Source organism: Haliotis rubra, unplaced genomic scaffold (genome assembly GCF_003918875.1).
Source record: "Haliotis rubra isolate DU_JTF1 unplaced genomic scaffold, ASM391887v1 Scf11, whole genome shotgun sequence".
Taxonomy (NCBI): Eukaryota; Metazoa; Mollusca; class Gastropoda; order Lepetellida; family Haliotidae; genus Haliotis; species Haliotis rubra.
Window position 1 is genome coordinate 3253224 of NW_025765003.1, and position 13023 is coordinate 3266246.

Below are 13023 nucleotides of genomic sequence, written 5' to 3' on the forward strand. Positions count from 1 at the left end.
GAAGAACCGACAGATATTAAGAACCGTTTGGGTTCTTTTTGTCTCGGCCAGTTGCTGTGTGTTTTAGTCGAAATGCATATAGCCAACCATGGTTTTAACAAACTAAAATAAGTGGTCCCTTTGAGTTTGTTTTAAACATTGTTTACTGTATTGCTAATTAAGAGCATGTCACAAATCTTCAATTTGGGCTTTTGAATTTAAAATGATTATGTCACTTAGTGACAAAATAAATGTTTTGTCATAAAATTAGAATTATTCTAAAAAAATGACAATTTCACATGGAAAATCATGACAAGTGGTGCCCTATTATTCTGCTGGTGTATGTTACTTTGACTGTGATACTTGGATAGACTTTTCCACAAGGAAACTCAAATACATTATTTATTTGCTGCATGTGTATAATGTTACATGGAATAAAGATCACTTGTATTTCTTGTATTTGTTAATTTAAGAAAGATCCAAATGTATAGAGGATCAATTGCTGATGACAATGATCAAACCATGACAATCATGACATTACATGACCGAGCTAAATCTAAGCATGACACAATCCATCTCTTATCTTTCAAAACAACACACATCTTGCACATTCAAGCCTGATTATACCAACAGGAAATTCTGGGAATTTATTGTTCTAATGTTTTCAAACAAAATAAAATGATGCAACTGACTTAATGCACCAACCCATTCCTAAAATCACACAAGGTCTCAATAAGATGGCCTGGAGTTTAATGGCCATGACCCAGAATGAGTTCTGTCCTCAAGCAAGAGGATGATGTAACTTGCGGAATATTTGTTATCTAAAGCAACTCTCCCCAGCAACAACATCATATAAAATGCAACTTGGTCCTGGGATCCTGGAGTTTTATGAAGCTGTATAGGGCTTGGGTCATACTGAATGCATATATCTGTACTTGAAATGTTTGCATGGTCTCATAATGCCAGATGGGCCAACCTGGTGGTTATTGATGCTGAAAGGGTCGTTGTCGGCATGGGTACTACAGATGTGTACCCCAGGTACGTTTCTGTATACAGAAATGTACCCGGGCCATAATCAGAATACAGAAATGTACCCTAGGATGATTCCATTCAGCATTGTGGAGTTTTCTTGATCGGAACTGTCATACTGTTGTATTAGATGCTTTTGATTGGGTTATATAAGAGCATACACGGTATAACGAATATTTCACGGTGCACAACGTACACCACTCGCAATCAGCTGAACGGGAATAACTACATACGGTTTCGGTATTGGGTCGCGGAATATGGACTCGTCCGTCGTTTAGGGTAACGGGTACGTTTCTGTAGTTTGACTTTGTTTAGGGTACAAGTCTGTATACATAAACGTACCTGGGGTACATATCTGTAGTACCTGTGCCGACAACGACCCCTTCAGCGTTATTGATGATAATGAGATGACTGTCCAGCACAGTGACCAACAATGAGAAGAGCACAGTGTCACCTTCAGGCAGTGGGTAGTTGTTTAACCATTGACAATCTAGTACAAGAACTGAGAATCCAAGCAACACACAGTACATCACTAAAGTCCAATTAGTTTTGAACTGCTTCTAAACAATTCAACATGATGGGATTTTTTATATCATCAGCAAAAAAAAATCAGAATTAATACTGAATTAAGGTTGAGATTTGACAATTTGAAACTCAACTGCATTTCTAAAATCAAACAGTGAAACTCAAGCAACCTATTTACTAAACTTAAATTGTCTACTATGTTTGAGTTTAATATCGATTTCAGTTTATTCTGGAAAATGCATTTTCCTGCCTTTTCTCAAATTTGCATAAAAACTTTAACTTATGTCAAAACTCTAATTAATTTTGTTTCTTAAAATTGGGGACTGATCGTTTTCTGGGACACTGACGAAATGTCATCCAAATTATCCTAGAAATGTTTTATTTAAGTAATGATTGTAATGAAAGTCTTATTAATATTTGCTAAAATATTGAATATGTACTTATGACATTTGTCTCTAATAAAATAACTGCTGAAATCACCAGTAGTTTCACATATATACAAGGCACAACATAGCACCTGAAGACAGTCCTGTGGGAAACAGTATAAAGGAAAACACCATGTTGAATACAACATTGTCACATCTGTGATCCACCCACTAACAAAGTGCCTGGTCCCATGGTCAGCCCAGGAAGGCTGTTTGTCATTAATCTTGTATTGTGTAACCTAGCCCCAGGGGGTGCTGATGTAACAGTGTTTGTTCCTGGCTAAGGGTGCTGGATCACTGTCTCCCACCCAGTGGGGGCTAGGGCCAATACAGGCTGTAATTTACAGGGGTGGGATCAGTGCCGCTGTGAGTCAAGGTGGACAATATAACACATTCACTGACAGACACACACCCACTGATGAGTCCTCCCTGTTATTGTGAAATGATCACTTGCCTTGGCTTTTTATCTAAAAGTTCTATGGATGTCAATAGAGGTTTGTTTTGAAGGGTTACAATAAGCCAATAGTTTGAGATCAGGCAGCATTAAACATGCTCGGGAAGAATTGCACTGTTATCAACTACAGGATCAGCCTAATGAGGTAAATGTGACAGTTGGTTGTGATTGTGGCCTCATTAGAGGCATCCTTGGAGTAAACCCAGTCATTGATGAAACATCATGGAGCAAGTCTACAGATTCTCACACATGATTGTTGAATAACAAACATGTTTGTTTTAAGCAAACTGTGACATTCATAACCCTACACGTTTCTACAAGGCGTCAGGTTGTATGGTCATTCGGCAGACACATATTTCTTACTGCTGAATTTGTAAAGTGCTGAAATTTTTAAATGATTGCTGCCTATGGTAACTGAAAACCATTTTGTTAGTTGACAACATCCATAATTTACCCAAACTGTACATGTTAATTTTATTTTAAATATTACCAATCAATGATGGGAACGCTTCATTGCCAATATAGACTGCAACACATGACTGGGTTTTGTCTGAGCCCGGGTATTTTCCACGGGTCTAGGTCAAAAGCCCCTCAGGACAAAAGCCCCTTAGTACAAAAGCCCCTCAACCAAAAGCCCCTCAGGACAAAAGCCCCTCGAAAAATGACCAAAGCCCCTCACTTTACATATTAATGGGAAAATAAGATTAAAGACAAGAAATGTATTATACATTTTATTGCTTGAAAATATAAAGACCCTATAAATTATGGATTATAAATATTAAGTAATATGTAATTAGCAAATATTTCTAGAGAATAAGAAAGATATATATCATCAAAATAGGACACTAGCTCCCTTGTAATATACCCATTTCCTCCTTCGGAGAGCCTGGGTTTGGTTGTATTTGAAACATGTTAATAACACAATGGCAATATGAAAACCTTTCAAAACTTCAATGATATTGCCTCATATCAATATCAATATTACATTATGTATCACTGCATATGTGCAGTGCATACCTGTGCTATGTACCACTGAATGAACTGAACTGAACTTAAATACATGAATCAAGGTGCTTTTGACAGGGGTACTCAATTTAGCGAGGGACGTTTGTCCTGAGGGGCTTTTGGTCGAGGGGCTTTTGGCCTAAGGGGGTTTTGGCCGTTCCCCTTTTCCACTACCCACAGTAATTTACCTTGCACATACTCATCTTACAGGAACACAAGGTCTATACAGATATAGAACACACATATTCAAAGACTAAATTTCCAGGCTTTTCAAGCCTTTTAACTGTCTTATTAGCCTTAGTCTCGCAACAGTTGTTTTAATCCAGCATACTATATTTGGTTGCAGTTGGCTTTCACACCAGCTGTAAATGTCATGCCAGCCTGAACAGTTATCAGATTGGTAAACTGTAAAATTTTGTGTATCTTATTGTGACATAGGTTATATGTGGGATTACACTTTCTTAATAAAGTACAGATTTAGTATACATTTTTGTGTTGAGTTCCATCTCGAATAAATCCACACAGTGTGAGTTTTAATTGCCAATTAGGGTTCGAATCCTGGATGGAACTCCTGGATGGAACACAAAAAGATACTAGAATGGATACTTTACTGAGAAAGCGAAATCCCAAATATGACATATATAGATATTTCTTTTGACAAATTTCTAAATGGCACTGTGTATTCACATCTTGTAGTAAGTTGTAAATTGCCAGAGAATCGATACATCAATGAATCATGATACCCATTGTGACCACGCAATGTGCTTGTGTTATTGTTAGCATGATCCTACCTGGGGCCCAGCAGTCCTGTAGGTGAGGTTCACTGTCAGCGTTGTACCAAATCAGCTGGCGACATCCATCATAAGCCATGGAGAATTCGTCATCACCGATACCGTACCCTTCCTAAAATGGACACATGTATCTTGTACAATTATGGAAATGAATTTGTTTATTTGTGTATTCTAAACCATGTGTAGTTTGGCATTTGAAATGTTGTGTGACATGCGTTTTCTACGATTCCAAACTGACTGTTCTTTGTTGGGAACTTTAGGAAAATGAGTTTGTTCTAAATTGAGATTCACGAAATTATAAATAAGATATTTGTTTAACATTGCATTCAATGAAGTAGCATATAACTAGGAATTAAAGAGTCTGTCTTGGTCCTATTTTAAATGATATACAAGTGTCATCTCTACAAACTACAAGGCAGCTTGGTAGTGAATGTGTTCAACCGTCACGCTGAAGAGTGAGTGTGTGGGTATGGTTTTACGCCGCAATATTGCAGCAATATCATGGAGGGGGACACCAGAAATGGGCTTCATGCATTGTACCCATGTGGGGAATAGAACCCAGGTCTTCGGCGTTGCAAGCCAACACTTTCACCACTAGGCTACCCCACCGCCCCCTCATGCTGAAGACCCTGGTTTGATTCCCACATGGGTACAATGTGGAGCATATTTCTGCTGAAGGGGTCATTGTCGTCACAGGTACTACAGATATGTACCCCAGGTAAGTTTCTGTATACAGATATGTACCCTAAACAAAGTCAAAATATAGAAACGTAGCCGGTACCTTAAAACCAAGTCCATATTCCGCAATCCAACACCAAAACCGTATGTAGTTGTTCCCCTTCAACTGATTCTGAGTGGTGTTCATGTGCATCGCGAAATATCCGTTACTGTGTATTCTCATTACTTACATAACGCAATCAGATGTATCTAATACAACAGTACGACAGTTCCAGTCAAGAATACGACACAATGGGAATGGAATCGTCCTAGGGTACGTTTCTGTATTCGCATTATGGCCAAGGTACGTTTCTGTATACAGACACGTACCTGGGGTACATATCTGTAGTACCTGTGCCGACAACGACCCCTTCAGCCATATTTCTGGCGTCTCACATCGGGATATTGCTAAATGGTACAATATTGCTAACAGCTGCGTAAAACCATACTCACACACTCACTCACAACCTACAACATTAGTTGTAACTGTATTAACATAAACTGGAATTATTTTCATACCAATTTTGAATTGACTGATATTGATGCAACTTGGGGCAGAGATTGGCCCCTGAGTTCACTAAAGCTTAGCCTCTGAATATATATAACTTTTACACTAACAAATAGTCCCATTTAACTTGAAACGTAGATGGGAGATTCAAAACCTGAACCTGAGGAAATTTAGACATGCATTGTTTTGGGCTGTAGCATTGCAGAGAGGGTTAGGCAGTAGGGAAAATAATGTGGTTCAGGGACTGTGACACAGTCTACCCCCTTAGCTGCCCTAGCAAAATCCCTGCAGTGAGCCAGGAAGTGATTTACATGGAGCTTCTTTGTCTCACAGGCACCCATTATCAATAGGTTATCACATTACAGTTTATTACAATAATGAATCATGTACTGTGATGTGTACCACAATGTAATGCATGGATTCTTTCATCTGTAATTTGTTATTAACTGAGTCATTCAATTTGTGGTAACCCGCTCAAATTTCACAATTAGTCTCAGTGTTTGCACACTGTGATGTTATTGACGATTTTCTTAACATGATTTCTCTTTTCAGGTCCGAAATTGACCGATACACTGCACTTTTTTTTCATTTGTTGTCATTGGTCATTTTGCTGGAATTTGTTGTCACAACACATGGGTAACAGATACATTATAGATAGGGGTGTCAGGATACGATACGATACGTATCACGATTTTAAGGTCACGATACGATACGTATCGCGATACATAATTTTCGCACCTTTTCATAGCATTACCTTACCGGCAACGTTCGCGCTCGCTGATTGGTCCATCAAAATAGTCTAGCCAATCACAAAAGATGTTAGTTTCCAACCTAATTTTTAAGTAAAGCTAGCTACATCTATTTATCGGAGCTGTCTCGTATAATTTTACTATCAAGACTTTGAAGGAGATGGATATAGCATAAAAACTTGAATCAATAAAGTTTGAAAATAGGAATCGATACACGCAAGCATGTATTGCGTATCGTATCGTCAGTAAAAATGTATCGATGCATCGATACATTCACGTATTGCGACACCCCTAATTATAGATAATTATAATTATAGTGGTGGCGCGTGGTCCTGTGCTTAAAGCTCAGGTCACAAATCGGTGAAGTTAAGCAGCGTCGAGCTCGGAGAATCCTTGGATGGGTGACCGTGTTTGGCAGCTTGACTCCTGAGAGTTTCTAGGACTTTAGTCCTGCCCCACAACGAAGCACATGTGACACATGTGGTCTCACCTTAGGCAAGTGAGTTTGTTCAAAATCGTCTCTGTTCGCAGCAGGAAAATGGGTACCCGGTGGAAAAAGTCATTATACACAGGAACCTGAGCTGCGAAAAGTTTCGCTTTTTTTATCAGAAGAAACAGTTTCTAATTTCTGAATTACATAATTTCAAATCAACTTGTCAATTATGTAAACTTTACCAACAAAATGAAAATATGCATAACATTTTCGAATTACAACATAGCAGTATTTTATATCCTGTGCACCTCAAATTACATTACTTCACTTTACTGGGTGAATGTTTTGACCTACTACATCAAATATGATTGCAATGCCCCTAACATATAGGGGCATACAATAGCTGAAAATATAAATATGTTACACAATTTCATTTAGTGCTGTGAATGTTATTATTAACAAGATGTTACTTGACTGATTTTACTGGGGCAGTAGGGTAGCCTTGTAGTTAAAGTGTTCGCCCAGGAGGCCAGAAGACCCAGATTTGATTCCCCATATGGGCACAACATGTAAAGCCCATTTCTGGTGTCCCCCTGCCGTCATATTACAAACATGGTATAAAACCATATTCACTCACACACTGATTTCACTAACTTACATGATTGAGGAATTTGCTGTCTTTTGTGGCCCATCCAATCTGCATGACGCCTGCCGTTACTATGGTGACCTCATAGTACCATACACCTGCATCTACTTGGAAGGTACATCTTACACTCTCAAACGATGAGGCATCACATCGGGCCTGTGTAAAAACAATAGCATCAACACATGTAAAAGTGATGAGGACATGATGACATCCCTAAACAAAAGAGGACTCAATAAATAAATTAAAAATGACAGGTAGAACATCTATACACATCCCTAAACATCATAATCAATGTGTATATGATATACATTGAATCAATAAATAAATTAAACCACATTTGCTGTCACTGCACTGCAAGTAATGGTAGTAAAAGAATATCTTCATGCCAACATGATTTATGTAAATTCAAGTTACAAATTGAGCAGAAAATACTGTGTCGTGATGAGATGTTGGACATGTCATGCATTTTGTTTGTTTGTTTGTTTGTTTGTTGTTTAATGCTTCACTTAGAAATATTCCAGCTATTTCGCAGAAGTCTGTAATAAATCAAGTCTGGACCAGACAATCTAAGTCATCAGGAATATTCCAGCATGGAGCAGTCTGTAAATAATCAAGTCTGACCAGACAATTTAGTGATCAATGATGACGATGTTGGGTCATGACATGTGTCAAGCAAGTCAGCAAGCCTGACCACCACATCCCATTAGTCACCTCCCGGGTTGCTGGAGGCCAAATCTAACCCAGAGTTGATGCAAAGTTTTAGTTTTATGCTCTGTGCTATGTGTGTGCACGATATGGTAGGAAATAATTTAGAAAACGTACTCCTATATTTTCCAGTACTCCTATATTGAACAAATAAGGAGAACGTACTCCTGATGTTGAAAAATTATCTGGATCCCTGCCTCCAGTTTATTGTGTGTATAATTTATGTGTAACATATAGAAAAACGTCAGCGATACAACTGTCAAATAACCAGATGCAAGATTAAGATGCATTATTCAACACAGTAGGTACTTCATGAATGTGTGATGCCTGCATTTTGTCAGTAAATAAGGATGAGTAGAGAAATACAGTTGGGTAATTCCAATTAAGATGAATTGGGTCTACAAAATATTTCACAAGCAACCAACTCAGACTTAACATTAATATGATATATTGGGCATACTTTACAACATCAGCAGTTTATCTGGAGCTCTACAGACATATATTTCATCAAACAAACAGAGAATGAAGCAAGGTATATGCAGGTGAAGTTGCAGGGATGGAAATTAATTCATAATGGCCTAACACTTCATTTGACGTTCTAAACTACGCCGCACATACAAGATTAGAAAGTGAGTGAGTGAGTATGGTTTTACGCCGCCTTAACCACTTAACCTCTGCCCCACCGCCCCAGATTAGAAAGGACTTTCTGTCAGTACATGCACATACCAGTCAGTTCATCAGGACAAAGATGGATCACGGTGGGGATTTTATGATCACTTCCTATGGGCTGATATATACACTGAAGGAGTGAGTTGGGTTTAATGCTGTTACTTAGACAGTATTTCAGTTCAATCTCATCTTGTCAGCTTATTGTGACATAAAGGCACCAATATATCCAGTCCAGAGACTGCTGTTGCAAAATATAATTTATGAGTATGGTTTTGGTGCTTATCAACGGATCTGCAATTGGAATCCATGACTGCCTAATTCCTGGTAGAGTCAAGGGAGGCAACTCTGCACAGTAAACAAGAGTGAGTAAGTGAGTTTAGCTTTACGACGCACTCAGCAATATTCCAGCTATATTGCGGCGGTCTGTAAATAATCGAGTCTGGACCAGGCAATCCAGTGATCAACAGCATCACCATCGATCTGTACTTTACTAAGAAAGTGTAATCCCACATATAACATATGTTACATTTGATCACTTTCTAAAATGGCCTTGTGTTTATTACAGACCTATGTATCTGAACCAACATTTGTTAATTTTGAGTTGAGTTGAGTTGCAGGGAGGTGAAGTGAATTTTGGTGAGGTCAGGAGAAATTGGGTTTCATGTCTAACCAAATACTGTTAAACATATATAGTAATGTGCATGACTGTGCGAATGTGTAAGCATGAGACTGCTGGTACTAGTCAGAAATAATGCCAGCGTTATAGCATCTTTATAGAGACATGTTGCTGTATAACACAAACTCAGACACAACATACTTTCTTTCGCTAGCCAGTCTTTATTTTACAATTAATACAAAGTGCCAGGCAGGTTAACAAGGGAGAATAGTTGACGCGTGGGTGTGTTAACCCTGTTGTATTGTGGTTTTGGTTTGGTTAGTTGTTTAATGCAATATTCCAGCTATATGGCGGCAGTCTGTAAATAATTGAGTCTGGACCAGACAATCCAGTGATCAACAACATCAGCATCATTTTACGCAACTGGGATACGATAACTGGACAGCTCTCCTGACCCTAACCGCGGAAATTCGATTTAGTGAAACTTTCTGGGATACGATGACGTGTGTCAACCAAGTCAGCGAATCTGACCACCCGATCCCGTTAGTTGCCTCTTATGACAAGCATGGGTTGCTGAAGACCAATTCTAACCGGGATCTTCACGGGTATGTTGTATTGTGACCTTACCTCCACACCGCTAGATGAGATCTTGAGGTATTCACTGACATCATTGTTGTTGAGCATAACATTAATACCGTTCAGGTCGATGCGTTCATAAGTGAACTGCCTGCCCTGAAACATGAAGTGAGATTACTTAAGTCACATTCAAATGGAATCTCAGAATAAAACATGATAAATGGATACAAAATTGTCTCAGCTTCTATTTACCATTGCCTCATCTTGAATATGTGTCGGAGTTATTGCCCTTGGAAGTTGGTCAATTTTTGAAAAAGCACTTTTTAATCACAGCTCTGCTAAAACTCAATGGATTTCATTTTTGAAGGTACCAAACTGCTAGATAATGAAATGTGGAACATCTTTGCTTCACAAAGTTATGCAAGTCGATTTACCAATTACGCATCACAAATCTCTCTTATAGTATATCGTCATATAAAGCCCACACTACCACTCGTTTTTTCTTAGGTCTACATTCAAAAAAGAATTAGTGTTCTGGAAATCTCTCCAGCAGTTTGTTTTGCCTCACTGTGAGAAGAATACGCTTGACTTTTGACCACAACAAAGTCTGCAACATTTACCATAAATCTCAGGCCATATATACCACTGCAAAAGCGCGTGGGAGGCGATGGGAGAGACGATGTGAATTTCACCGACAGATGTAATTGACAATGACAAGGAGCTGTCAAATCTTTGCTGAAGCGTCATTCAATGCCCAAAGAATTACTTGCCCTTGAATTGACCTTTACATTACATCGGCATTATCCTAGCCATACAAGCGTCGAGAACAAGTTTGCATTAATAAACATTGCAAGTACAGAGTCAGAAATGAGTTCTATTTCAAATTTTTTGAATGGGTGATTAACAAATGCACTATATACACATAAATCTATGGTTGTTTCACAAGTGCAGTATATGCACTTACGTCTATCGTCATATAGCTAGAGGTCATGGCAATTCCAGAACATTGTCGTTTGGACCGTGAGGCCCAAGGACGAAGCGGAGGGCAGACCTGTTAAAAGAGAGCTATACCTTCTGTGGGAACTACTAAAAAGGTACATGACCCCATGACCCGGCTGCATTTCATCCGATCCGGCTCTGCGTGCCAAAAGCGTGTTCTGCCTGCGTTTTGGACGCTTTCTAGCCCTTCAATACACTTCAAACACCCATAACTCCGAGAGTTAAAATGGGCTCCAGCTGGCGTCCAAAGAAACAGTACAAGTGAAGGCAGCCACGGGGGAGGGTATGGGGAAGTCTGAAGACCCGTCAGTATTGCCCAGGAGGCAATCCTAGTTTATTATTATTATTATATGACCATAGATAAGCTGAATTTTGAGGAAAAAAATAAGCAGTCAGTAGAAGGGGGTCAGCTTATCTACAGGTTACACTTTCGTCAAACTTTTTTTCTTGTGGTAAGAAAACAACATCGTATTCCTTCACATGAACTGACAAGAGAAAATGACTTCGTCATTGAAGACATCAAATTTAAATGAGAGTCAATATTTACTATCCTTAACAAAATACATGAACACAAAGTTCCATATCAGCAAAATAAAAACTGCAGTTGACACGGTAATCTGGATTAGAATGTAAAGAATAGCATCAAGGAACAGAAGGTCACTTGCATAGTCAACAGCAAATATGTCAACATAGACAGACAGCTGAACAAAAATTGCTTTCATCTTTGACATTAAACTATTTCTGACAACAAACTCTAATATGGCATAAAAAAATAGTAGTTTACACCAATTACTGTTTGCATGTATGACCACATTTTGTGATTTAGATAAGAACAAATAACTAAACAAATAAACCTTTGCATAATACATTATCCAAGCCCTCAAAACTATGTGGATCTGCCCATTACAAACCAAACAATTTTATAACAAATGGATAATTAACTGGTTTAAAATATGACAAGTGTGACAAGGTTACTATTATGTTTACATTACAGGCAACATTGTTTTTATAAAATCATAAAATGTACTTTTCAAGTTTTGATAAGAATAATCAAATATGCCAATTTATTTAAATATATGCTTGACAAATACATGAGACAAATGTTTTAATGAGACAAATACATGAGTTTTATCCATTATAAAATGATGAAAATATTCCTATCAAAAGTGGAGTAATCTGATTCCTGATAAATCATTTTGGTTGCTATCTCTGATATTAATAAATTTGTGCTGATTTCTTGGAGCATAATGTAAATGTGCTAAAAACATGGAAAAACAAAAACCACAAAAGTTGGACTCACATAGGTTATCGAGGCACCAAGCAGCACAGAAGCCAACTTCCCTCTTGACGTAGTCAGAGTCATGCCACCATTCCTCCAAAACCAGCAGGGGATGGGGAGACAACTCTTTCATTGACTGGTTAATTGTTACCTTGTTCTCACCTGGAAAACAAACAAAAGAAGATATTGATTACTTACACATACATTCATAGTTGATCACATTCAAGATCATTATAAGTTGACCTACTTTGTAAAGAAACCCCATAGTTAGGAATAATTTCACATATTTTCCAGGTGCACAGCCATTGCACCAACAACTTGTGAGATGGATCTTTGATAGGTACCCTACTGTGACCATAGCAACATGAATGAAGGAGTGATTCAGTATTTAATGCAGGTCTGCACTGTATTTCATTTGTATCTTGGAATCACTCTTCACAATAAGGGACTAAACGACAAAGATTCTTGCTAGTTTTGGTTTCATGACTATGGTCTTGGTGATGACCCACTGTGTATCATTATTGACTCTTTGATTTGAAACCGTGAGTGAGTGAGTGAGTTTAGTTTTACACCGCTTTTAGCAATATTCAAGCAATTTTCCAATTGGGGGACACCAGAAATGGGCTTCACACATTGTATCTATGTGGGGAATCGAAACTGGGTCCATGGCGTGACAGGGGTGGTAGGGTAGCCTAGTGGTTAAAGCGTCCAGTCAGGACACCGAAGATCCGGGTTTGATTCCTCACATGGATAGAATGAGTGAAGCCCATTTCTGGTGTCCCCAACCGTGATATTGCTGAAATACTGCTAACAGCGGCGTAAAACCACACTCAGTCCATGGCATGATGAGCGAACACTTTTACCAATAGGCTACACCATCCCCCATCTTGAACACAAGAAACAACTCTGCACAGCAAA

The 13023-nt window shown here is 38.5% G+C and overlaps 1 protein-coding gene across 1 annotated transcript in view; it reads right to left on the bottom strand.

The window, feature by feature from the left end:
- The window catches only part of LOC124284771 (RING finger and SPRY domain-containing protein 1-like), a 64863-nt gene that overhangs the window by 35204 nt on the left and 16636 nt on the right, over positions 1-13023 (bottom strand). The window contains exons 7-10 of the mRNA XM_046720889.1: positions 12127-12267; positions 9879-9988; positions 7274-7417; positions 4209-4320 (exon numbers count right to left, since the gene is read on the bottom strand). Coding sequence (XP_046576845.1) covers positions 4209-4320; positions 7274-7417; positions 9879-9988; positions 12127-12267 — 507 coding nt within the window. The remainder of the gene's footprint in view (positions 1-4208; positions 4321-7273; positions 7418-9878; positions 9989-12126; positions 12268-13023) is intronic.